The sequence below is a fragment of the Staurois parvus genome, unplaced genomic scaffold (assembly GCF_062004578.1).
Source record: "Staurois parvus isolate SC_StPar_1 unplaced genomic scaffold, SC_StPar_1.0 ptg000096l, whole genome shotgun sequence".
Lineage (NCBI taxonomy): Eukaryota > Metazoa > Chordata > Amphibia > Anura > Ranidae > Staurois > Staurois parvus.
In genome coordinates, this window is record NW_028317892.1 from 1734272 (window position 1) to 1762141 (window position 27870).

General features: G+C 42.5%; 2 protein-coding genes across 4 annotated transcripts in view; one reads left to right on the forward strand and one right to left on the reverse strand.

Annotated features, from left to right (window-relative positions):
- Positions 1 to 10106, reverse strand: part of SUGP2 (SURP and G-patch domain containing 2) — a 56689-nt gene extending 46583 nt beyond the window's left edge. The window contains exon 1 of the mRNA XM_089670800.1: positions 9955 to 10106. The gene's annotated coding sequence lies outside the window, so the exon portion shown is untranslated. The remainder of the gene's footprint in view (positions 1 to 9954) is intronic.
- A 78-nt stretch (positions 10107 to 10184) lies between these two features.
- ARMC6 (armadillo repeat containing 6) overlaps positions 10185 to 27870 on the forward strand; it is a 29768-nt gene continuing 12082 nt past the window's right edge. The window contains exons 1-7 of one of the 3 annotated variants that reach the window (XM_089670803.1): positions 10185 to 10297; positions 11824 to 11973; positions 14082 to 14164; positions 14493 to 15063; positions 19723 to 19868; positions 21975 to 22106; positions 23031 to 23168. In XM_089670803.1, coding sequence (XP_089526929.1) covers positions 11853 to 11973; positions 14082 to 14164; positions 14493 to 15063; positions 19723 to 19868; positions 21975 to 22106; positions 23031 to 23168 — 1191 coding nt within the window. In that variant the 5' untranslated portion in view covers positions 10185 to 10297; positions 11824 to 11852. Of the gene's footprint in view, positions 10343 to 11823; positions 11974 to 14081; positions 14165 to 14492; positions 15064 to 19722; positions 19869 to 21974; positions 22107 to 23030; positions 23169 to 27870 lie in introns of all 3 variants that reach the window. The other 2 variants (XM_089670801.1, XM_089670802.1) reach the window with 2 other exon arrangements.

Consider the following 27870-nt stretch of genomic DNA (forward strand, 5'->3'; position numbering starts at 1 on the left):
CCTTCAAGTCTTCGAGTCCATAGCACCAACGAAGCAGTGCTCATTGCATTCTGCAAGCATTCTCCTTTGCTAAGCAAATTGCAGACCCCCAAGGACAGTACATGCTCCTTCAGGGCCAACTTCAGGATACGGAAGTTAAGATCCTTACTTATGCTCCTAATAGATCTCAATTCTTTTTCCACCTGCCAGCCCTACTGGAGCACCACAGGAAAAGCAGTCCTTTGTGGCGACTCCAACCTTACTCTCAATCCAAAGTTAGACAGGTCCCCTGTAGATACGGCTTTCTCCCAACCACGAGCACCTGACGCCCACCGATTCAAAACGCTGCTTGCCCAACATTCCCTAGTGGATGCCTGGCGTGAAACACACCCCCTATACAAAAACTTTACGTTCTGTTCTCACCCCATAATACATACACCAGGATTGACCATATTTTTGTCCCACAACCCTTTTTGCCCACTGTAGCCCATGTTGACATCTTATCTGTCCCTTGGACTGACCATGACCCTGTCTACCTTACCTGTTCCTCTCCAGTCCTGAAACATTCCTGCTCCTCTTGGTTGCTGAATGATTCAGTGTTGTCATCCTCAGAGATTATGACTCAACTACGAGATAAGGCCAAGGAATTTTTTTTAATCTCAACACTGGCTCAGTAGACTCAGCCTCCACCATTTTGGAAGCCCTTAAAGCTGTCCTCTGAGGCCACCTAATTCAATTGGCATCTCATAGGAAAACAGAATGTAAGCAACTTCTGCTTAGATTAGAAAAAGAATTGTCAGAGAGGACTGCCCTAGTTAAATCTCACCCCACAAAAACGAACTTGCACGCCTTCGAAAAAATTGATGCTAATCTCGACATGTTACTCATGAACCAAGCTGGTCTAAACAACGCTTTTCCAGCGAAGGCAATAAGCCTGACAACCCACTGGCGAACCGGCTGCGTTGCTTCAATCCAGTCCACCCCCCCTATAAGCCTACGCACAAGTAGTAGTGTAGGCACTAGTAACCCCCTAAAAATAGTGGAAGAATTCAAGGAGCAGTTAGCTACACTATATTCTGGTCCAGCTCCCTTCGATGCTGCAGCGGCTGAGATTTTTTTCAAGAGGTTTGAGCTAACACGCATTTCGGATTCTCTGGCCTCCAGAATGGAAGTCCCAATCACTCCTGAGGAAGTCGAGGCTGCGATAAAAACTTAGAAAACTGCGAAAAGACAAGGCCCTGATGGCTTTTCAGTCATTTAATAAAATAAAATAATTGTGGATCTTCTCAGCCCTTCCCTGGTGGCTGTGTTTAATGAAATTAGAACCGCAGCATCGGTACCTCCCACTATGCTCCATGAGCAAGTAGTAATGCTTCCAAAACCCAACAAGGACCCTCACTCTTGGGGAAGTTACAGACCTATCTCACTCCTTAATGTTAAGCTTCTTACAAAAATTCTGGCCCACAGATTAAACTCTGGCTTTGGTTCTCCTATACATCGAGACCAAACCGGTTTTGTTCCCCAACCACAAGTTGGAGATAACATTAGGAAGCTCCTGAACCTGCTCCATACTGCACAGCATAAAAAGCAAGAACTCATGCTCCTTCCAACTGATATAGAAAAGGCTTTTGACACATTATTGTGGCCAAATCTCTTCCACACTCTCAAACGATGGGGATTCTGGGGATGCTTCCTAAACTGGCTCATGGCACTTTACTCAATTCCCTCTGCTTCTGTCTGATGCTCTGGATTTCAATCTCCCTGGTTCCCAATTAGACAAGGAACGAGACAAGGATGTCCCTTGTCTCCTAATTTGTTTATCCTTGCTCTCGGACCATTGGCAATAGTGATACATGCGGACATTAAAAGGAGTTGATAAATTACTATTCATGGAAAGCTATCGCTCTTTTCCAACGACATTCTTTTCAACATCACGTCCCTGCTGATCTCTGTTCCAAGTTTATTTCAGGTCCTCGCTGACTTTGCATCCTTCTCCGGCCTCAAAATTAACCAATCCAAGTCTCAGACCATGGATGTTTCTCTCTCCTCTTCTACTCTGGCATCCTTGCAATCTTCATTCCCCTTTACTTGAGCCACCAAGCTCCCCTATTTGGGGGTACACCTGACACCCTCTTACGATACTCTATATTGGGGAGTTATCCCCTTTTCAAATCTCTAGTCTCCCTTCTTCATTCTCGGTCTCAACTTCCTATTTCTTGGATATTTCCTGTCCAAGCTTCTCTACTACTTTGCTAAGCTCAAGCTTTGCCTGTCCATGTCCCGCCAATGGTACTGCGTGTCCTACAAAACAAAGTTCTTTCATTTATCTGGCATACCACCAGGCTCCATATTAACAGGTCTGTACTGTATACAAAAGTATCAGGGGGGATTGGAGACTCCATGCCTTCTTCATTATTATAAGGTTGCTCAATTGGCCCAGCTCACCAAATTCCACGCTACTACTGAAATCTCCATATGGACATGGTTGGACAAAAATTTACTGCAGTATCACGGCCTCTAAATCTCTACTATGGCTAACCCCCCCCAACACCAACCTTCTCTAACTCCTTCCTTGACCCATTCTCTTAAAGTTTAGGACTCTGTCAAATACTCTGGTGGCCTTCTACCTCCACCATCAGGGGAAATCTTTCATTACATCCAACTAAGACATTTTGTATACTTCCTCCTCTTAAACAAACCCGCTTCCTTCCCACTCACGTGGTTTGAGTAAATGCCATGCAGATCCACACTCCCCAGGCCTTATCTCACTCATATTCCTGCCCCAATTCTCCCACATGTGCCCAAAAAAACTATTTACATGATAAACTGGGAGCGAGACCTAGGAGTAGCCATTTCAGAAGACTGGAAGGCTATTTGGGAGTCCACAGCTACTTGCTTGAGAAATGTAATTGCGCTTGAAAACTCATATAAAGTCCTTATGCGTTGGTATCTTATACCAGCCCGTATCTCTAAATTTGTACCTAGCCACTCACCTCTCTGCATTCAGTTGCGTGGACCACTTCTAGTGGACCTGCCCAACAGTGCGCAGACTCTGGATCAGGGTGTATTCCTTGATAAACATGCTTCTCCACTATAGCATGCAAAAAGAGCCAGTTGAGGCGCTTTTGCTTAAACCCATACAAGCAGTTCATTTAAAAAAAAAAAAAAAAAAAAAAATGGTAAATTGATCACATTCTTGTTTATCACTACTAATCAAACCATTGCTCACTCTTGAAAGTCACCCATTCTCAGCTTCCAGGAAGTCAAACATCACCTGACTTGCTTCATGGTCAATGAAAAATTGACAGCCTTTACGGACCCCTCTCACTTCTCCCCCTGCCAGCCAGTCCCCCCCCCCCCCCCAAATGTTGTGATGCCGGAAGGTAATCCTGCAGATGCCCCATTCTAATATGCAAGCATTGCAGAGGAGTAACACCTTGAGGTGTCCACAGAGCTTTGTCTAGCCTTTACTGAATCTGGTTGCCCTACTGTTATCTACCACTCCCCCTGATCCAGGGTAATCTGCCTGCCAATTTTCAACATCAGTGATGTGCACGGCATACAAACTGTTCCCCTCACCTCAGAATGTGAGACAGTTCCGACTCCGCTACTGCACTTCTTGTACCACCCTATTGATTGACATAGTCCACCAGGATCCTTACTGGGAGATCCTTCCAACATTCCAAGGACAGCCCGATCACCTGAAGCTCCAGAACATTGATGGGCAGTCAAGCTTCCTCTAGAGTCCAGCAACCTTGAGCTGAGTTAAAGCCTAGGACTCCTCCCCAGCTCAACCAGCTGGTATCTGTCATGACTACCATCCAGTAAAATGTAAGGAAGGACTTCCTAGTTCTTAGGGACGGAGACTGGAGTCACCAAAGAAGGGAGGCCCGGGTCGACTATTCCAGGTAGATCTGATAGTCCAGAGAAGCCGGCGACCTTTCCCACTTGGAACAGGATTTCCTTCTCCACAGCCCTTGTGTAGAACAGGGCATACGGGACTGCTTCAAAAAGGTAGTCACCATGAGACCCAGAGCCTGCATGCAAAAGCGCAGAGACCATAGCTTGCGGGACAAGAGCCGCCTGACTGCAGTGCAGAGCATGTTGAAGGAAACACTTTGGGCCCGATACTCGATTCAGAACAGGCCAAATACTCCAGGAGCCAGGATTTGAGGTCCGGGATCTAATTGTGCCGTATCACACAAAATGGCCTGGTCAAAAAGAGGGATAAATCCTCTGTAGGGAAAGTGGTTAAAGTATCTATAAAGCTGAACTTCAGGAAACCTAAAAATTATACCTTACAGTGTGGCTGCACCCACACTGAAAGGATTATATGCTCATTTTTATCTAGGGGATTTGGAAAAGCAGATTTACTTACCTCATCCTTTGCTCCTGCTGGCTCCTTCTTACTGCTAGACCGGCCCCCACAGCCTCTTTTCTTCTATGCTCCAGTGGCCTAAGGTCCCCTGACCTCATAAAGACTGATTTCAAACCAAAAAGGGCCAGTCCATTGCCAGAGCATGGGGGAGCGCTGTTTAAAGGGGAAGCTGAATACTGGACAAATAAGCAGTTAACCCTTGTAGTATAGGCGCAGCTCTACCGCAAATAATTTTTTGGTTTCCTTGAGCTGGGCTATAAAGTATAACTAAGGCAAAACTGCTGAAAAGGCAACCCCGGTCTTCATTACATATAACATGTAAATTTACATGTACAAGTTTTGCCTTAGTTATACCTTAACCACTTGCCTACCAAGCACGTATACCGCCTTCGTGCCCAGGACAATTCTCAGCTTTCAGTGCTGTTGCACTTTGAATGACAATTGCACGGTCATGCAACATTGTATCCATATGACACTTTTAGCATTTTTTTTTCACACAAATAGAGCTTTCTTTTGGTTGTATTTAATTGCCACTGGGTGTTATTTTTTGCACTATAAACATAAAGAGAGCAAAAAAAAATTTGTAAAAAAAAAAAAAAAAGTTTCTTTGTTTCTATTAGAAAATTTTGCAAACAGGTAATTTTTCTCCTTCACTGATGTGCTCTGATGAGGCAGCACTGATAGGCATTGATGAGGAGGCACTGATGATGTTGCACTAATAGACAGCACTAACTGATGAGACTGACAGCCCTGACTGATGGCACTGACCGGAGGCACTGATCACACTGTTCAACAGGTAAAAAGTTTTGGGCATAAAATTAGCTAATCTTACATAATTTTGGGGTGCTGAAAACGAAAATGACCCTAAAAAATGTTGATTGGCTCTAGTTTCCATGATATATTCACCCATCTAATGACGTAAGCCATTCAAAATTATGATGCAACTTCAGCTGCATATTGCGCAATTGATACTGGTGACCAATAGAAAATTGCATGTATACTGAGATGATGCAATATTAGCCTTTAATTGCATCACTTCACTGCATAAAAGCTGCAGTATCTGTAGCTGATTGTAGTTCGACAGCGTCTTTACATTTCGTTTTCTGCTTATATAGGCTACTCAGTAATGCCTCGAACTTGTGTGAATAAAGCAGATAATTTCTGCTATATCTGCGGTGAAATAACTTTTATCTCACAAAAAAGGAGGATAACAGGGATGATTAAGAAAGCCTACAACTTGTATTTTGGCTGCAAGATAGGGGACCAGGACAAGAGCTGGGCACCACATATATGCTGCAATTCTTGTGGGACGGCACTGGAGCAATGGTTGAATGGAAAAAAGGCATCTATGCCTTTCGCTGTGCCAATGATTTGGAGAGAGCCAACAGATCATGTTAGTAATTGTTACTTTTGTATGGTGCCTCCAATTGTAAAAGGGCTAAATAAGAAGAAAAACTTATCTGTGCACTATCCAAATATTCCATCGGCAATACGTCCAGTTCCTCATGGAGAGGGGCTACCAATTCCTAAAGCACCAGAATCCTTCGTGGTTGAGTCAAGTGAGGAAGAACCTGAAGCGTGTAGTCACGTGCAGTTGTAAGAGATAGCCCTTTCCTCGAATACAAGAGAAAAGCCAAGAGAAGCAAAACCGACACAAACTGAAGACAAAACTAGTGAGAATCCGAAGTATTAAAATGATTCAACTTAGCTTATGGCTATAATTTTTCTTGGTAATCCTATGCAATATATTATGCCATTTAGGCTTTGTTATGTAGTCAATATCACTTGCTTTATATTTGTGGAAAGACATCTATCTATATAATTATTGTGCATTATGTAGTCATGACGCCTATAGTAGAAAACTTTCCGTTTACAGAAAAACTAGAGCCAATTGACAAATTTCATTGTTATATTTGAACTCAGAATGTGAAATTCATTAAGAAATGGATCCTTTTGTTTCCAAAACTGGCAAAAAATAAAAATTTGTTGAACAATGTCATCAGTGCCCTGATGATCAGTGCCGATCTCCTCTGAGACAGCTGGCAGTTATCCGCAGTACTTTCCTCATGCTGTGACAGCGTGAGGAAAGTGCTACCGATAACCGGCAACTATATTTACTCCATGATCTGCAGTATCATTGGATCACGTGGTAAAAGGCTGCTGTGATTGGTCTTTTACCTCATCACGTGATCAACCTGGGCAGAGTGTTCTGATCTGGAGGAGATAACAGCTGGAGCTGAAGTTTCTATTGTTGCAGCAAGCTAAATGATTTCCAGGACTCCAGCTGGAGAACGGTGGTAGAGCAGTCTCAGATCCAGAGGAGGAAGTCTCTTCCCATGCTGTCTGGTCCACTTAAAGGGGGCTTCCTGCAGATCTTTGGTCATTATAGGATTCAACACATTGCTTTTACTATGCGCATCTGGTGAGTGCGCATTTTTATTAATTACCTACATGGATTAAAGTCACATGAAATAGTTTGATACCACCTGTGCAGCACAATTTTCTGACTGGTGTTTGTCAAAACCTCACCATCATACGAACACTTTCTTTGCTTTATGACTTTCATAGCCGCACTTGTTTCATTGCGCTCATTGCAGCGCTTCATTCACTCCTGTGTTATAGCTTGTATTTAATATTAAGAATATTTTGAGTATTGCACTTTTATATCTTATTATACAGGATTTATATAGCGCCAACAGTTTGCCCAGCGCTTTACAATATAACGGGAAAGAATATAGCAACGATACAGTTCAATACAGGAGGGATAGGAGGGCCCTGCTCCTTGGAGCTTACAATCTAGGAGGGAGGGGCTAGTGGTACAAAAAGGTAGTAACTGTGGGGGATGGACTGGTTGGAAGAGTAGAAGATTCCATTTTTAGCTGAGGGCAGGATAGGCTTCCCTGAAGAGATAGGTTTTCAGAGATCGCCTAAAAGTGAGCAGAGTAGGCGATAGTCTGATAAATTGGGGTAGAGAGTTCCAGAGGATGGGGGAAGCTCTGGAGATGAGCATGGGAGGAGGAGACAAAGGAGCTAGAGAGCAGAAGGTCATGCGAGAAGCGGAGAGTACGGTTTGGGTGATATTTGGAGACAAGATCATTGATGATCTTTCGATTAGGTCAGCAGCAAATGCACTAAAAAGGAACCTTATATAAAACAAACAAAAATTAGTGCAGCGCTGAAAAAAAACAATTTTTTAGTGCATTTGCTGCTGACCCACCAAAACCGCCTTACTCAAACTGTCCAACGACCTTCTAACCGCCAAAGCTAATGGCCACTATTCAGTGCTCCTACTCCTTGACCTCTCTGCAGCCTTCGACACAGTCGACCACCCCCTCCTCAAAAAACTACACTCCCTCGGCCTCAGAGATTCTGCTCTCTCCTGGCTCTCATCCTACCTGTCACAACGCTCCTCCAGCGTTACCTATAATGCTACCACCTCCCCCTCACTCCCCCTCTCTGTTGGGGTCCCTCAAGGCTCTGTCCTTGGGCCCCTTCTCCTCTCCATCTACACCTCCTCCCTTGGCCAACTCATACACTCTCACGGCTTCAACTACCACCTCTATGCCGACGACACACAAATCTATCTCTAAACCCCCCACCTCACCCCCTCGGTCTCAGCCCGAATCACACACCTACTGAGCGACATATCAGATTGGATGTCGCTCCACTTCCTTAAACTGAACCTCTCCAAAACCGAGTTTCTTGTCTTCCCCCCCAGCCCGGACCCCACCCCCCATTGACGTCTCCATCACATCCAACAACGCCAATATCAAACCTGCCCTGCAGGACAGAGTACTGGGTGTCATTCTGGACTCCAACCTATCCTTCCAGCCCCAAGTCCAATCTTTAACAAACTCGTGCAGACTCCACCTCCGCAACATCGCCAAAATACGCACGTTCCTAACCCCAGAAACCACTAAACAGCTCATCCACTCCCTCATCATATCACGACTCGACTACTGCAACTCCCTCCTCACTGGCCTGCCTCGCCGCTGGCTATCCCCGCTTCAGTCCATCCTAAATACGGCTGCCAGACTCATTCACCTTTCCAACCACTCCATTTCTGCCACCTCCCTCTGCCAATCCCTCCACTGGCTTCCGATTGCGCAACGGATCAAATTCAAAATCCTAACATTGACGTACAAAGCTGTCCACCATACTGCCCCGAACTACATCACTGACCTAATATCCAAGTACCGCCCAGCACGCACACTCCGCTCCTCACAAGACCTCCTTCTCTGTAGTTCCCTGGTCTCCTCCTCCCATGCCCGCCTCCAGGACTTCTCCAGGGTGTCACCCATCCTCTGGAACTCCCTGCCCCAACCCATCAGATTATCACCTACTCTCCTCTCGGCGCACCCTGAAAACCCATCTCTTCAGGGAAGCCTACCCTACCCCCTGCTAACTTGACCGACCTCCTCCACTCTTCCTACCACTCCATCCCCCACAGCTATCTCCTCCTGTACCACTATCCCCTCCCTCCTAGATTGTAAGCTCGAAAGAGCAGGGCCCTCGATCCCCTCATGTTTTGCATTGTATTGGTATTGTTCTGTCACATGTTCTGTCCCCCTTTGTAATGTACAGCGCTGAGCGAACTATTGGCGCTTTATAAATACTGTATAATAATAATAATTTGGGGCAGAGTTATAAATGACTTTATACGTTATTGTTAATATTTTGAATTTTATCCGTTGGGCAATAGGAAGCCAGTGGAGGGATTGGCAGAGAGGGGTGGCAGATACAGAACGGTTAGTAAGGTGGATGAGTCTGGCCACAGCATTCATGATAGACTGAAGAGGGGATAGCCTGCGATGAGGTAGGCCATATATTAATTTTTTTTCAGCGCTGCACTAATTTTTGTTTATGTTTTATATAAGGTTCCTTTTTAGTGCATTTGCTGCTGACCTAATCAGAGTCTTGAGCGCTCTCTGTTCTTGTATTCAATATTTAATGTGATCAGCTGTGCAGAGCAATACAAAGCAACATGCTGGTGCTGACAGGGGAGAGATCTGTATTGTTTACACACAGACCTCTCCCCCTTCAGTGCTACTTGGCAATTACCGGGTGCAGGCAGGCAGGCAGGCAATCGCCGGCTGGGACCTGGTGATCAACAGCAGAGGCCGCTAATGGCAGCATGGGTAGGACATGTGCACACCACTACCCGGAAATGCAAAAATCACACATACACACACGATTTTGCGCAGCCCTGCAGCACTATTTCTGCTATAGGGCGGTGGGAAAGCGGTTAAACTCATGGTTGCGTGTGGTAAAAACACTTGGTGTAATATTGTAAGGCTGTGCCACGTTAAACTTGAATTGTCTATTTGTAATCAGCATTGCTCTTTGTCCCGCCTAAAGCCTGTGCTAGGACGTCACAGCTGCTAGGCCTAGCTCGGTGTCCAGACCAAGCTAGGAGGTCACGTGTTCCGCTGTTTGCCGGTAATTGTTCGTATATAAGTGTGCAACGTGAGGCGTTGAGCACATGAGCTCATTGTTCCCTATACCTACGACACCCTACCAATGATTTCATACACAGGGTCAGCCCGCCCTCTTCCTCCTAAACCCACCGCAGTAATTCACACTACCCGTACACAAACCTCTTTCACTAGCCGTCAGTTGTTAGGCGAATCTAATACAGATATCGGCATTCAGTTCTCCTCAGCGGATCTTGGGGCCTTCCTCTGCACGCACCAAACTCCTTCCGTCCAGAGCCAGGCCTCGTTCCTGAGAGCGCTCGGCAAGATCACATGACCTACCAAGATTCAAGCCTCATTCAGGAAGCTCGCCATGTGATTGGAGCACATGTCCTAGAACGAAGGCTGGCTCAGCGAAGGTCATGTGATCTGTGGAGGGGCACCGGAACGAGGCTTGGCTCACGGAAGGAAGGGGTGGCGGATACAAGATCCAGTGAGAAGGATTGAATGGTGATAACCATAATAGGTTCGTGTAACAGCCGACGGCTAGTGAAAGGAGGTTTGTGTACAGGTATTGAGATCTACTGCTGTAGGTTTAGGAGCAAGAGAGCTGCCTAGCCTTGTGTGTGTTCTGTTATCAGTGAGGCGCCCTGTTTGTCTGGGTATAGGGAACAATGAGCTCGTACTGCCCATGACAACCAGCAAACTGTACACTGTTTCATCAGGGACTGTAGTCATCAGCGGTTCTAGAAGGATCTGCAACTGCCTAAGCTGGCCATACTTAAAAGTGTTACTAAACCCAGGACCCTGCATTCACTATATCTGGTATTCCACAGTACACAGAAATGCAATTATTTTAGTAAATATAAACTGCTAAATACCTTTTCTCATCAGCAGTAAGTCTTGTGACTTCTATCAGTGTCCAGCCAAGCACTGGCTAATCTTGTAGGAGGAGTTTTCATTCTCCTCTGACTGTCCAATGAGGCTGCATGACTCCGGTGTGGACAGTGCTGATCACATGCACCCTCCCTAAAAAAAAAAAACTCTAGCAATCCACATTAAACTGAGCATGTGCTGACTTGCCACTGCTGCTGTGTACTATGATAGGTGGATTGGGGGCAGTAAAAAAAAGGGGAGGATCAGAGAAGACAGGATCAAACAGCCTTTTTACACAATGCAGAGGATTAACCCCTTAGGTTCCACAGTGAGTATAACAAGCATGCTTTACTGCATATACAGACTGCTTTTACTGTTGTGGGTTTAGTAACTTTAATGAGCACACATCTGGTCTCCCACAGAACATGGAAATGCAATTATTTTAGTAAAAACTGCTAAATACCTTTTCTCATCAGCTGTATATAGCAGTCTTGTGACTTCTATCAGTGTCTGGCTGAGCACTGGTTAATCTTGTAGGATGAATTTTCATTCTGCTCTAGGAGAATGCAGTACCCCTGACCTCTGTCTGCACAGTGCTGATTGGCTCTGTGCTGATCACATGCACTCTCCCAGGAAAATACATAGCAATAAGCACTAAACTGAGCATGTGCAGAGCATCTCCAAGTGCTCTGTACTATCAGCAGATGGACTGGTAGTATCACATGCAGAACACCCCCCAGAAACATAATTTCCTGCTTGTGTGATTGGCTCACTGAGTTCCCAGAAGTCTGCAATAAGATACAAGTCAGATTTCAGGCATCAATTGCAACAAAAATGTAATTTTTTGTGAGATACCCCCAATATGAGATTACGCCTAAAGGATGCACACCCTGCAATTTTCCTCATTAGAGGAAAGCAGGTGCAGCAGCTGACTGATACTTTTCTGGGGGCAACCCAAAGTTTGGGATTTTAGTTTACTTTTAATGGTGATGGTAAACAGGACAAATAGGGTGAATCTCCTTAATGAGTGCACAGACAGCAATGCCATCTGACTGGTTCCAATCCCTCTCCCCTCTATCCAAAACTAAATAAAAGTTTTTCCTTTTGTTTTAATTTAAGAAAACATTTTAACATCTGTGTTCTCTCACACTGTACCATTCTAACTTCTTTTTCTAGATAAGACTTAACGCATTAGACACTTGAAAATGGCGTGCAAATGGATAACACAGGAGACTTTTGATGCCGTTGTACAGGAAAATGTGGTAGAATTTGATATGGAACCAGAAGAAGCTTTGAATGAAGCTATTCAACAGTTTGAATCACAAGGTACCAGACAGCTGAATATAAAGATTTGGTCTGAATTGTAAATGGTGTTTTCAGTATTTACTCTTTGCAGCTAATTCCTTATGTCTGCACTTACTAATGTTGATCGGTTTAAGTGATAGTACAAGCTGGTTTGTTTTTTTCTTTAAATAACAAACGTTTTACTTACCTGCTCTGTTCGATCCCCCTCTTCAAGGGTACCCCGCTGGCGCTCCTGGTTCCTATTTTTCTCCGTGTGCCACCATAGGAAGCTGCTTCCTATGGTGGCACACATGGCGGCTTGAGTCTGAGCCAGGCTCTGCGCGTCTTTTGACACACACATTGCTGCTTGGCCCCATCCTCCACTCCTTCCGCACAAGATTTGATTGACAGCAGCAGGAGACAAAATTTAGGGATTTTCTTTCACTTTTGTTAATATCGTAAACATGACAAATAGAGAGGGTGAATATACGTAATAGAAAAATAGACAGCAATAAAAAACCAGGTGCTCTATTCTCTCTCCACTTCATCCAAAACTATGCATTAAGGTAAATAACCTTCTGTGTGCAGCGCTCCCCATTATACTTACCTTAGCCCAGTGTTTCTCAATTCCAGTCCTCATGGATCCCCAACAGGTCATGTTTTCAGGATTTCCATTATTTTGCACAGGTGATTTGATCAGTTTCACTGCCTTAGTAATTACCACAGCTGTTTCATCTGAGGGAAATCCTGAAAACATGACCTGTTGGGATCCATGAGGACTGGAGTTGAGAAACACTGCCTTAGCCCAATCTTGATGTAGTGCCGTGCTTGAGAGCAGCAGCTCTCTCCCTCCTCACAGGACCAGTTGATAGCAGGAGCACTGGCAGGGGACACAAGAAGAGGAGGGTCGGGGCTGCTCTGTTTAAGCCATTGCACACAGCAGGTAAGTATAACTTGTTTGTTATTTAAAAAAAACAGACACTTCACAATCACATTAAAGTGATACTAAACACACACTCTAATTTACATTATCCATTCTCTTTCTGTGTGTGGATGATGGCACTGCAAGTATTCTAACACAAAAAAACAAAACAAATAAGTCCCTATTTCTTAATTGATATACAGCTGTTACATGACCAATTTCTTTCCCAGCCTGTCTGCAGTCAAACAGTGCAAGAGGAGCTTCTATTCCTCTGCTGCTAGTCACATGTTCAAGATAAAGAACAGCCTTTGGGATAGAGAGTAAAAATAATTAATATCAATAAACTGTTTTCAATTGTCATACAAATATATATTTGAAATGAAAGCATTATTATTTTTTGGCATTAACATGCTGTGGACGGATTTCTGCCAGTTACAGGCTGTGTCTTGCCCCTCCAGCCTGTGTCTTGGAATAACAGGAAGATTAAACCTCCATCAATCAAGATGTAATGTCCCACCCCCATTGTGTTTAGCTGGTTAGTGGGCATGGAGGAGGAGGGAGGAAGTGGGCTGTCATTTACCACTGTGTATACACCCACACGTGTGACTCTGTAGTCACATGGGCTGCTAAGATGTGATAAAGAGGAAATGATCAGCATAGAAACAAACTGCTCTGCAAATTCCACAGCTGCATTGGGGAGACAGAGAACAGCAGGATCAACCAGGTTTTTTTGTAGAATACAGAAAATGAATCCCATACTGAATGAGTATAAACTACATGTAATACGGCATTTATTGATAGTTTTTAATGATGTGGGTTTAGTCACAGTTTAATTACACTTAAACTGACTGCATTATTGATTAAAAGTATATGTGCTGACATGAAGCATGCTGATAGGAAGAGGAAGGAGAATGACAGAGCCATGAGTTCATCACTTTGCAGCTTCTCCATTCACTATCCAGTCACAATCTGGGACTGCTCCATGGTGACCTGGGCCCAGACAAAGTGGGCAGGCCATCAGCGAGGGTATCAAGTGGCAGAAAAAATTTCTTTAGAGGAAATCTCAGGGTTGAAGATGAATAATGTCACAAAAGTTGTTTTTTTACCTTTTTATTGGGCTATTTATTTTTATCGTATTTTTGGATGAAGCTTTGCTTTAATATTCATTTAATTTTTCAAAATGCATTAACTGATTTTCAAAATGGTATTTTTTTCTTTGGTTAATTAGGTGTTGACCTGACAAACATAATTAAGGAAGTTCGAAAACAAAATGATGATAGTGGGGCTGCCCCAGGCCATGACATTCTGCAGGTAGGTTTGCTTTTATTTTGAGAACATGGATGGGAAGGCACTGCACTGCAATTGGCTTTTTAAACCCAATCTGCAGCCAAAAATCTTTGCAGTGTCTGTTTTTTTTTTTTAATGGAATGGGGAAAGGATGGAACCCCTGTCCAGTTGATGTTGGTGTTTCAATCTTGAGGAGGTTTCCCTTTACTTCCCAGTGACAGGAAGACAGTGAGACAAGAAGGGAAATCTCTTCTTTTTTTTGCTTTAAGAATGTTCTAAATGCATGGACAATCAAACAAATTAAGGTTTATTAAGTATAGATCAGTTGTTTTCTTTTATTTTTTTATTGCAGACATTGGACTCATTGAGACAGGCTGTGGATTCTGGGTCTACAAGCAGTTTCTCTGAAATTCTTATTCAGTTTGGGGATCAGTGTAAACAGGGTATGGGGCATCGGTACCTAGCAGGACAGAAGTTTGCCTATCCAGTGGTTCTTGAAGCCTGGAAACTTTCTGAGGATGACAGGGAAGCACTACTGAACGTTCTTTATGCTATGTCATCTCTCACTGATGGGCAGCCTGATTTGTTCGAAGGTGTTGGACAGGAGCTGTTAATTCGTAATTTAGAGAATTTTTCACATGATGCTGAGGTGACCTTAATGGCAATCCGTTTAACTCGGCACACATGTCTGAAACATGAGCAGAATCGACAAGACCTTGTTAAAGTGGGTATTTTACGACACCTTACAGAAGCCATATCAAACCATGGAGCAGATCCAGACGTGGTGCGTGAAGCTTGCTCTGCTTTGAGGATTATGACCTTTGATGATGACATTAGAGTTCCATTTGGACATGCACATGATCATGCGAAGATGATTGTTTTGGAGAATGGAGGCCTGAAACTGTTGATAGAAGCTGCAAAAGGTATGCATTATATTTTGTTCTGCTTGTGTTTCAGAAACAAAGGCTTTTTTAAAGATTATCTAAACCCAAGATCAAGAATTAAATATAACTCAGCTCACCAGTCCCTAAGTGTATTAGCTGTATTCATTTTCTTTTTTCATGTTTTTAACCTTTATTTCACCAGTTGATCCTGCCAGTAACACATTCCTGTCCTAGTTTGAAAGCACTTACTTGCCTCCATGCTCTATCTATAGAAGAACAGCAATGACACCGTAAGGCAAAGTGTTAAACTACAGAACATATTCCACTTTTTTCTCTTCTTCAAACCATAGGAGGGAGTGTTTTGTAGTACATAGAGATATCTGTAAACAATGTTAACTGATATGGCTTTGTTCATAGGGGCATACTTATGTATATATCTGTGCAAAGGGCTGTGTTTGCCTGCACGGGATGCAGAAATATCTTATGCATCTGCATGCATGGAGTCCCATACACACATCCTCTGCTCCCAGTTTGACATCTGTGCCAGTGCATGTCCCTGAACATAGACAGTGTGCTGGTTTTAACATACCAAGAAATTAGACACTACCAAATTGCAAGTGACGGTTGAAACTAAGATAGTTGCTTGTAATTACCAGACCCTCTATAGCCATCCTAAGGGTCCATCCACACCCCAATCTGGTGCATTGTGTTAACACACTCCATTTCTTTGCATATATAATATATTTGCATATAATATATCACATTTGTGTGCTTGAAAGGTGCCTATATGGATCTATTGCATTCTCTAGATTGTGTTATAGGGGGCACATAGGATCTTCAACATATACCATGGATATAAAAAGTCTAAACACCCCTGTTAAAATGTCACGTTTCTGTGATGTAAAAAAGTGAGACAAAGATATTTCATTTCAGAACTTTTTCCACCTTTATTGTGACCTGCAGGGGTGTAGACATTTTTTTAAAACTGCTTGTCCAGGGACTAAATTGGTACCCCAATCTACTTGTCCAGATAAAAAAATAAATAAATTTTACCCAAAACTGTATTTAAATCGGAGGTGATATTAGGAATGTCTGGGGGTTTTAAAAACAAAAGGGGCTTTATGGTGCCCTAAACGTGTAATATTTTTAACATTGCACTGTTTATCTCTTCCCCTCCTTGTCTGTCTTCAGCACTGCACCCGGGGACTAACAGGGAGGGGAGAGACATTGCAGTGTAATGAGCACCGATTGGCTGCTCCTCAGGAAAGGGTGGGTCAGGGCTTATCTTTTATCCCTTTCGCTGCCAGAGCCATTTTTGCATTTTTTGCACAAGTTTAAAAATCGTTTTAGGCCTGAAGATTACAAAATCCCCCAAACATTATATATTTTCTGAAAGCAGAGACCCTAGAGAATAAAATAGTGGTAGTTCCAATTTTTTGTGTCCCATGATATTACCGCAAAATGTCAGTAAAAAATACAAATAAGTTAATTTTAGGGCACAAAATAAGCAATAAATTACCCTATTTTTTCGTAAAATATGAGGTTGCAGCGAGTAAATGGATATCCAACATGTCAAAACTTAAATTTGTGTGAGCTCATGAAATGGCGCAGAATTTCAGCACCCTATATTTTCTATAGGTCGACACTTTTAAAGCTCCTTATAGGTCATCAATTTAGCATTACGGAGGAGGTATGGTGCTAGAATTATTGCTCTCATTCTGGCGTGCGCGGCGATATGTGATATGTGTATCGTAATGAATGTTTTTATGCATATGCACCCCAGTGCATGCTTTTACATTTGTACATGCGTATATGTAGGGGTGGGGGGGCCTCAAATATTTTTTGGGGGGTGTGGTATGTGCTTGGGTGTAACTTTTTCATTTTTTACAATAAAAAAACTTTTTGGGGTTTTTTAACTTTTTTTTTTTTTCACCACATAGAGGATAAAGTCCCCTATGTGATGATTTTTTTGGTGACAGGTTCTCTTTATTGAGGCATCTAGGGTCTAAAAGACCCTGCATGTCTCCCTTGTGCTCCACTGAATGTAATGTGGTGCACATCACACTGCATTGCATTCTTTCCCAGCTTCCATGGCCAGGAATCTCTTACCGGGGACCCAGAAGTGACATCATAACGTCAGGACAAGAAGGGGAGCAGACATGTTCGTTCGCCTCCCTCCCCTGTAGCCAACGGTAGTGAGCCATTCCTGGTCCTGCAGATGGGCAACCGGAGCCCAGCCCAGGAGACCTCGGGGGGGATGGGGGGGGGAGAGAGGCTGGCACTGTGTGGAAGCAATTGGCAGTGCTGCTGCCCAAATGCTTCCACCTGACAGGTGAGCCTACTGCATGCCCACAGCAGGGTTAAAGATAGGAAAAAACTACCTGCCCCGACGCCCGGAACTACATGTCCCAGGCGTCGGGCGATAGGAATCGAATTGAAAAACAAACTTAAGTCTTTTAGGGGGGGGAGTAAACATAAAAAACTAAAATAATGTGGTTGCATAAGGGTTCACACCCTCTTATAACTGGGGTTGTAGCAGTGTTCAGAATTAAGCAATCATGCAAAATCATGTTAAATAGGAGTCATTATTTAAAGTGCCTCTGAATAACCCCAAATAAAGTTCAGCTGTTCTAGTAGGTTTTTCCTGACATTTTCTTAGTTGCATCCTACAGCAAAAGCCATGGTCCGTAGAGCGCTTCCAAATCATCAGAGGGATCTCATTGTTAAAAGGTATCAGTCAGGAGAAGGGTACAAAAGAATTTCCTAGGCATTATATATACCATGGAACACAGTGAAGACAGTCATCATCAAGTGGAGAAAATATGGCACAACAGTGACATTACTGAAAACTGGATATCCCTCCAAAATTGATGAAAAGTTGAGAAGAAAACTGGTCTGGGAGGTACATGTGACAACAATCTCCTGTATTCTTCATATGTCTGTGCTATGGGATAGAGTGGCAAGACGGAAGCCTTTTCTTACAAATATAAAGATCCAAGCCTGGCTAAATTTTGCAAAACCACATCTGAAGTCTCCCAAAAGCATGTGGAGAAATGTATTCTGGTCTGATGAAACAAAAGTTGAACTTTTGGGCCATAATTCCAAAAGATATGTTTGGCACAAAAACAACACTGCACATCACCAAAAGAACACCATACCCACAGTGAAGCATGGTGGTGGCAGCATCATGCTTTGGTGCTGTTTTTCTTTAGCTGGAACTGGGGCCTTAGTCATGGTAAAGGGAATTATGAACAGTTCCAAATACCAGTCAATATTGGCACAAAACCTTCAGGCTTCTGCTAGAAAGCTGAACATGAAGAGGAACGTCATCTTTCAGCATCAAAATCAACAAAGGAATGGCTTCACCAGAAGATTATTAAAGTTTTGGAATGGCCCAGCCAGAGCCCAGACCTGAATCTGATCGAAAATCTGTGGCGTGATCTAAAGATCACGCCACAGGAGATGCCCTCGCAATCTGACAGATTTGGAGTGTTTTTGCAAGGAAGAGTGGGCAAATATTGCCAAGTCAAGATGTGCCATGCTGATAGAAAAGGTTGATAGGGTGTGCACACTTATGCAACCATTTTATTTTAGTTTTTTATTTTTACTTCCCTCCACCTAAAAGATTTTAGTTTGTTGTACAGTTTATAGGTTACAATAAAGGTGGAAAAAGTTCTGAAATGATTTATGTTTGTCTATTTTTTTACATCACAAAAACCTGACATTTTAACGGGGGTGTGTAGACTTTTTTTTTATATCCACTGCACAGGGACCTGGACGTCATTGCGGGGTTCATTTTTGTTGAAGGCAGTTTCCCCATAAAGTGCATTCACATTTAGGATTCTTTTGTGGCGCTCATCTCCATGTGTTTTTTCCGTGTGACCTTTTTGTATTAACATCCTGAGGGGATTTATGGTTTCCAGAACACCTTACTCCTGAAGAAGCACACCTGCAAATTGCAGTGAGATACTGAAACTCTTACACAGCTTTTGACATCTGCTTTGATGATTTTAACACAACTAACCTGTTGTTGAGGTTGGGTCATATGGAATAAACTTTTGTATTTTTATATTAAACTGGAACTAAACCCATCGATTTGACACACTTTAATTCTAACTGTCACATTTGCTGGTGCTCTCAACTAAACTGCCAAACCATCAAATCGCTGGTGTCATTACTGATCACATGTGCAGCATCATGGCAGTTGAAGATCAAACAGAGGCTAATATGGTAGGTTCCTTGGCTGAAAAGAATAGGAAGGTTTAGTTCTGCTTTAAATAATGTCAGTTGGAATTTTCTGTGAGATAATTCACCTTCAAAATCCCGAATTTCTGTTGGCTGCCTTCAGATGGATTTGTTCTTTTCACCTGTTTCTGGGATGTGGTAATGGTTCCTAGTAAATCCCTGGCAAAACATTTTCTTACATTACCTGTTACTTGTCAGAGAGCTTAAGCTGTTAGCAGAAGGCTGTGAGCTTCAGTGGTTCCTCATTGTAATGTTTTACTTCTATTCAATAAATACATGTTGTGTAAATGTAAATGGAGTACATTTTTATCTAGTGAGTGCAAAATATCTTGCACTCTCAAATGCACTTGTAAACTTCATGCAAGATTTCTTGCCTGTGGAGTGTTCCACATATTGGAAGGAATTTGCAGAAAGCTGCTCTTCAGCTGGAATGATTATTGTTTTGTCTTCTAGCTTTTACAGATAATACTGGAGTACTAAGTGAACTATGTGCTACAGTTTCCCGCCTTTGTGTACGTAATGAGTTCTGTCAAGATGTTGTTGACCTGGGTGGTCTAAATTTCATGGTGGCTCTTCTAGCTGACTGCATCGATCATCAGGTAATTAGCAGACATTATCCTTTGTAACACAGGCAAGCCGCTTCCACCGAAAGACTTACTTTAGAGTTACATTCTGTAAACCCACACTTAGTGTATGTCTGGGCAATCACCCCCTTTGCTTTCTTTTTATGCTGGTCTTTTTATTGGACGCTTTTTTTTAGTTCATTGTTGATTCGTGGCAGCTGTTATCCCTTCCATAACAAACTATGAGCTTGTTTTGTACCACTTGAAGTTCAGGTCACTTACATATGGCCTTTGGGTAGCAAGTGGTAAGGGCTTCTTTTTCAGGGGCTGATATTTTGGTGTGTTCATTTCTTTTGGGGGTATATTGTTTATTTTATGTTGATAGGACCTTTTTTACGGTTGGGGTGTTCAAAGCACCTTTTAAAAAAGGGATCACAGCTCACTAGCTATCTCTGATCCTCCAGCAAGGTGTACAGGATAGCATGTCAGTTGTCCAGCAATGTACATAGCTGTACATAGTAGAGACTACCACTCTTGGAGAGAGCAGGGGAGCTTCTGATCCTTATGCCCCGTACACACTATCCGAAAAATTTCGTACGAGGACCGATCGTCCGATAATCGGATCATTAGTACACAGCTTTCAAGAGCCAATCACGACAATTCGTGCGACAATATCCGAAGGGACAAGTGTGAAAATTTTTCTCATACGATACCAGATCGTACGATTTTCGTTTAGTTAGTACAGTAGTCGTCCGAAAATATAATACAAATACAATACATGACATCACTTTTGAAATTCTATTCTTTCATAGGAGAATTTTCATATCTTTAGTAACCTTTTCACTTTCGATGTGAGACTAGCAGGTGAAAAAAAACCGGGCGATTGTTCGTCCGATATTCTCATCATATGTACGGGGCTTAACTCTTAGTCAGCAGCAAGTGAATGCCACACTGCACCATTGTTTAAAAGAAAAAAAAAAAGCAATGTGTGCCTGAAACAACTTGCATTATATCACTCCAGTCCTATTTCTGTAGTAAAAATAACAGTAAGATTTATTGTAAAAAAAAGTAAAGCCAAATATAGTATGTGCTGTCACTGTTGTATGTTAGATTCACACTGTTCTGTAACACCATGGACAGTTTTAAGGAATCCCCCTCAAGCTTGTAATTTTTAAAGGATTTGTGTATGTTTAATTTTGCCCCAATCCTGTATGAAAAAGACGCTCTCCCCACTGTACAGTATGTAGAAAAAATATTTATTTGGCATCCGTACATATCCGCTCTGCAATTGTCCAGCTTCCCAATCCTTTTCCTTGACAATAACTTGCCTTTTAGCCCTAAAATGGCCAGATCATGTTAACATGTTTTGTTCCCATACACTTCAGTTGGGGGTCACCAAATTTCTAATAGGGTTTGCCAAACTCACAGTGAGAGCCTGAATGGATTTGCTCATCAGTATCTCAAACCCTTTTTTCAATAGCAGCTTCTCCAGTTTGGCTCAGTCTAAATCTGTTTTATCAGTTTGATATACTTGTGGAAGTGGGGACGCAAAGTTTTAAGACTGTCCAGTCTTGAGCTGCATATTTTCTCCTTTCAGCAGGATTCTAGGTCAGATTAGCAGGTAGCTGTAAAAATTAATTTGACATTAGACCAGAATTTTTCTTCAGTGGTTGATGTGGATTTCTGAAGCAGTTATTTTTTAATTGTGGCTATGAATATAATATACCTTCACAGGAAGATTACAGTTAGGGACTTCTAACATAGAGGAGATTGTGTGATCAGAACACAATGTCAGAGGCTTATCAAAATCAGTCATATTTTGTATTTTATATTGAGTCATCCGTAAAAATAAAAATAAAAGTGTTTTAAATATGTAGAGTTGCCATGTTTGAAATTGTGATGATGTTTGCTCCTTTTTCTAAAAAGCAGACTAAAATACTGTGGTATGGATGACCAGAATCCTTTCATTGTATAGCTTCCTCCCCTAAGTCTTGCATGGAACCCCATTGAATTCAGATGATCTGTTTTGTTGTCTGATCATTTAACCTTCCTGCCCCTAAAAAACATGATATACATAATAAGATAGATGTAAATGTGGATATCTGTATAAATGACTGGTGTTGTCAAATCCTCTTTTCTCAGGAGCTTGTAAAGCAGGTATTGAGTGCAATCAAGGCAATTGCTGGCAATGACGACGTGAAAGATGCAATAGTCAGTTCTGGAGGGACAGACCTGATTGTTCTTGCGATGTCCAGACACCTCTCTAACATTCTGGTAAAAATTAATAGAAATCAACAGATTTGGAATCCTTTAGTTTATAATTCTCTTTTTACTGCCTGTGAGAGCTGGGGGGAAATCTAAGTATTCATACCTTAGCAGCCAACTGGAGTCATCCTTTCATTTGCAGCGCTGAACACCATACAACAGGACAACTGTTCAAGTAGATCATTAGTATACTTTTAAAGCTCAAAATCACCAATCCTCAGGATCTTAAAAAAATTAAAAAGCAGTTGTGGCTTTAACGCCCAACCAACTGCACATATGCGTCCATTGTAGCCTGAGGTTGTGTGCTGAGAGTGCCTCTCCCAGCACACTGGAACCCATCCTGCTGATTCCTGAGCAGTATCCAGAATGGTGACAGCTTGTTCGATCATCTGACCTCTGTGAGCTTCAGCCATAGTGATCACATGAAACAGAAGTAACACATTAAGGGGTTGAACTTCTATATTTTCTTATAATAAATATTAATATTGTCTCATTCCTAAATTAGTGATCTAGTAGTTCATCATGAGATAAAATAGCAGTCACTGTGGAGTGACTGAAAACACTTTGGGTTACCTTTTTAACAAGATTTTCACCAAACATTCCCTAGTGGTAAGTTAATCACTGCAGCTGCTGGAGTTGAGACCAGAAAGACAAGTGTTGGAGCTCCGTAAGTATGACATAAGTTGCGGTCTGTAAAAATGTCAGCTCTGCAGGCTGATCTGAAAAAAATAATAAATGCTATTTTTTTCTGGAAAACTATGTGCATTTATCATTTTTTTCTGAAAAGTAAACTTAGTCTTTATGCGACACAGGCATTGGTGAGTTTTAATATCTTCTTTCCAATTTGTATGTTCCTTAAATGACTAAAAGCATAAGGCTAATTTGAGATAAGACAACTGAATGGATGATATAAGATGTGCTTTCTCCCTGCAGGTCTGTGAACAGGGCTGTGCAGCTCTTGCTATGTTAGCCCTACGTAAGCCTGAGAACTGTAAAGTTATTATGGAAGGAGGCGGAGCATTAACTGCTCTCCAAGCCATGAAGGCGCATCCTAATGATGCCAGTGTACAGGTAAGTGTAAATTCACTATTCCCTCATTGTTGCAGTCGAACTAAACAAAGAGTTTATGTTGTAGAAGTTTAAATTGTTTTTGTACTATTTTCCTAATTTACAGTCTAAGCATAATAAAATACTAGCTACTTAAAGTGGAACTACACTACTGCACCACAACAGAAAAATGCTATCTAATTCATTTTTAATATTCAAAGCAAGTCCCCTATCCATCCATGTCTCCAATGTCTCCATGCTTGTTTTTTGCTGAGAAATCACTCTGAAAAACACCCCCTGGCATTTCTGCCAGTGTCCATCTTGAGTAAGGGCAGATGGCACAAACCAGATTCAGTGTGTATACAGAGCGGGGGGGGGAGAGGGATGTATAGGGGGGAAACCAGGATATATTGGGGGGGGCAGGGCATGTCAAATCCCAGAAACCACGTCCTGGCACCTGGTCTTCCACCAAGCCCACTCACCGCCAGCACCAGGCACGAGCAGCTCCCATTGCCCGACGCCCCAGACATGCAGCTTACTCACAGCAGAGCCAAAATTTCTCTCTACCTCTCCACACACCGGCATCCCCATGCACCCTCCACCCCCTCCCCCTTCAGACCCACCGTTGCTGTGCAGAAATGCTCTCCCACACTCCCCTCTCCCCTGACACCAGCCAATCCGTGCATACCGTGGCCCACCCTTCCTCCTCACCACCAGTCCTCACATGTGGCACTTGAGACGAACAGAGTCCAGCCCACACAGCATGCCACACACACATCAAAAACCTCAGCCCCCAAAAACCTCGGCTCCAGTCCCCTCCATGCGCAAATTCAAGATCTGCCATCTCCGTCATTGAAAATAAAGCCGTTAGTCAAAAAAAAGAACTGGCTCCTAACTTTTTCAGCTGCCTCCTAGATTCAAAGCAAATTTGTCAAGCCCTGTATTGCACAGAGTACACCAATATGATAACTATACAAACAGATAATTTACTAATAATGTGTGCCACCTTCATCCAGTGTTAAATCACAAGGACAATTGTGTAGACCTATGCAAACTACCAACATTAATGTGATAACAGACATACAAATATTTTAAAGCTCACCTTGCATGAAAATGCAAGGCCTGCTTTAATGACAGCCTCTCTCCTGGAAGCACAAGTGATATGACCATTTTTTTTTTTTATTTCTGCGTACTCACTACTTCTGCTGGAAATGTATTCCAAGCTTCAACTCTTTTGGGAAAATTTTACTTTCTAGGGTTAGTTTTGAACTTCACTCCTGCTAGTTTGAGGCCATGTCAATATGTTCTTGATCTTAGCTGTTCCCTTAATGTATTTAAATGTTTTATTCATATTTCCTCTTTCCCTTCTTTACTCAAGACTGTACATATTAATTTCCTGCTAAGAGCAGGTTAATCCCTCCAGTGGGGATATAGACAGCAATAAAAACTCAATAGAGTTATTATTATTATTATACAGTATTTATAAAGCGCCAATGGTTCGCTCAGCGCTGTACATCACAAAGGGGGACAGAACATGTGAAAGAACAATACCAATACAATGCAAAACATGAGGGGATCGAGGGCCCTGCTCTTTCGAGCTTACAATTTAGGAGATATCTAACCATCCCTACTGTATCCAGAACTAAAGAAAATGGTTGGTCTTTAACCGCTTCCTTACCGCCCTATAGCAGAGCTACTGCTACAGGGCAGCAGGGCTGCGCAAAATCATGAATATAGACAGTACGTGATTTTGCATTTCCATTGGTGGCTACAGATTTTGATCACTGCATCCCGGACGGAGATTCCCCACCAACACCCGGCGTAAATTGTGTAAACAATACAGGTCTCTCTCCTGCCAACAGTAGCATACTGCTGTGTATTTCTCTGCACAGCAGAGAAATACACAGCAGTATGTTTTCCTAGTAAAACACACATAGCACACAGTCAACCCTTTGTTCGCCCCCGATGTGAACCCCTTCCTGCCCAGTGTCATTAGTACAGTGTCAGTGTTTTTATTAGCACAGATCACTGTATTAGTGTCATTGGGATGTCAGTTGCAGTTAGTCAGTTCCCCTCCAGTGTCAGAATGCCCGCCGCATTCCCGCTATAAGTCGCTGATAGGTGCCATTATAAAAAAAAAATCCAGTATATATACCACCATTTGTAGACGCTATAACTTTCATGTAAACCAATTAATTTACATGTATCAGGATTTTTATTTTTTAGCAGAGACATGTAGCGGAATACATTTTGGCCTAAATTTATGAAGAAATGTGTTTTTTGTTTTTTTTTTGTTTTGTTTTTTTTTTACTGGATATGTTTCATAGCAAAAAATCAAAAATATTGTTTTGTTTTTTTTTTCATAATTGTCATTCTTTTTTTTTTTTTAATAGTGCAAAAAATAAAACCCCAGTGGCGATTTGTGGGGCAAAAAAGGACATAATTTTATGTATAGCATTGCATGACCACACAATCGTCAGTTAAAGTAATGCAGCACCATATCGCAAAAAATGTCCTGGTCAGGAAGGGCGGGTAAATCCTCTGGAGGGCAAGTGGTTAAATACAATTACAGTTTAGGCTGGAAACCTACTATTGTGTTTTTCGCTTGCCCAGACTAATTTTCAGCTTCAGTGCTGTTGCACTTTGAATGACAATTGCCGGTCATGCAACATTGTACCCATATTAAATTTTTATCTTTTTTTTTCACACAAATAGAGCTTTCTGTTGGTGGTATTTAATCACCACTGGGGTTTTTATTTTTTTGCACTATAAACAAAAAAAGAGCAAAAAAATTAAAAAAAAGGTTTTCTTTGTTTCTATTATTAAATTTTGTAAACGGGTCTCCTTCGCTGATGTGCGTTGGTGAGGCTGCACTGATAGGCAGCACTGATAGGCACTAATAGGCACTGATGAGGTGGAATGGATAGGCAGCACTGATGGGCACTGATAGGCTACACTGATGAGGCAGCACTGGTGGGCATTGATGAGGAGGCACTGATGTGCAGCACTGCTGGGCACTGACTGGTGGCACTGACTTGTGGCAGTGATGGACAGCATTGATGATCAGGGCACTGATTATCAGTGCTGATCTGCTCTGTGACATTTGCCAGTTATTAGCAGTACTTTCCTAACGGTGTGACAGAAGGGCCCACATGTTCTCAATACGGTCTAGGTCAAGTGAGGAAGAGGACCATGTCATTGTTCTTTCATCTTTAAGGCCTTTACAGGCTAGCCATGCAGTACTTCGATGCATGCGATGGAGCATTGTCCTGTGTAAATATCTTTTTCCTGTAAGACTTTTTCCTGCACCACTGCTTGAAGAAAGTGTCTTCTAAAAACTAGCAGCAGGTTTGGGAGTTGATCTTGAGTCCATGTTCAACCTGGAAAGGTCCAACTAGCTCATCTTTAATAATACCAGCCCATGTCAGTACCCCACCTCCACCTTGCTGGCATCTGAATCGATGTGGAGTTCTGTGCACGTTACTGATCCAACCATGTGGACCCATCCATCTGGTACGTCAAGAGTCACTTTCATCTCATCAGTCCATAAAATCTTTGAAATGTCTGTCTTCAGATATTTCTTGATGCAGTCTTGACTTCTCAAATTATGTGACTTTTCAGAGTCAGTTAAATCTTTTTTTTTTTTTTGCCCATTTTGCCTGAGGAAAAGAAGCTGCCTAATAATTATGCACACCTTGATATAGGGTGTGTCCCTCATTACACAAATACAAAATCACCTAATATGCTTAAATCCAATAAGCATTCAAGTTTATACAGCTTAGAGTTGGTCAATATGCAAAAAACTATGATATGGTCAAAATACTCACTTGCCTAATAATTGTGCACACAGTGTATACAAAATGGAGAACACTAATAGAGTAAAACAGGACTGCAAGGAGATGGATAGGGAAGGAGGCCAGAACTGGGATCAGGATTATGGGTGGCAGATATAATGTAGCAGAGCACAGAATACAGGTACTGGAAAAGAATCACAGAAGAAATGAGGATCACAGACAGGAGCAGCACATCAATACTCAGACAGACAGCACACAGGCAAAACACCGAGCCAGTGAAGGAAGTTAGGGAAAGGGTTATAAACCTTCCCAGCAGCCAGCATCAGGTGGACACTGATTACTGAGATCAGCTGGCTACTGAAAGAAACCTGCTGGTGGCTACCGGAACTACACCCTTCCGCTCTGGGAACCACAGTGTCACTGGCAGGTGATCCAGGTCCTGACACCCCGGGACTTAAAGTGGAGGAGAATCCAACATTTTTGAAATTGCCATGTTTTGATTACTTTTTAATACCACTTTAAAACTGCACTATAGCCGAATGATGGCCTCCCAGAATGCGCCCCCGCACACCCAGCAGCATGCACCCAGCTGTCAGTGATCGCTGTGTCCTATGGACACAGCTGATCGCATGACTAGGTAAAAGGCCAATCAGAGCGGCCTTTTACCACGTGATCAGCTGTGTCCAATGACACAGCAGATCACAAAGTAAATACAGTTGCCGGTTGTTGGGGTAAACGGGAGATTTACTGTGAAGGAAAACAATACACCTCTCTGAACAGTGTCTGAGAGGCTGTGGTTGCTGCTGCACAAAATGTTGATCATCAACAGATCGAGCAACCGACAGACTCCATGAATGGAAGGCTTATGACTGTTATTAGAAAGAAGAGTGGCGCTATTGGTCACTGATTTTTTTATTTTATTTTTTTTTAAT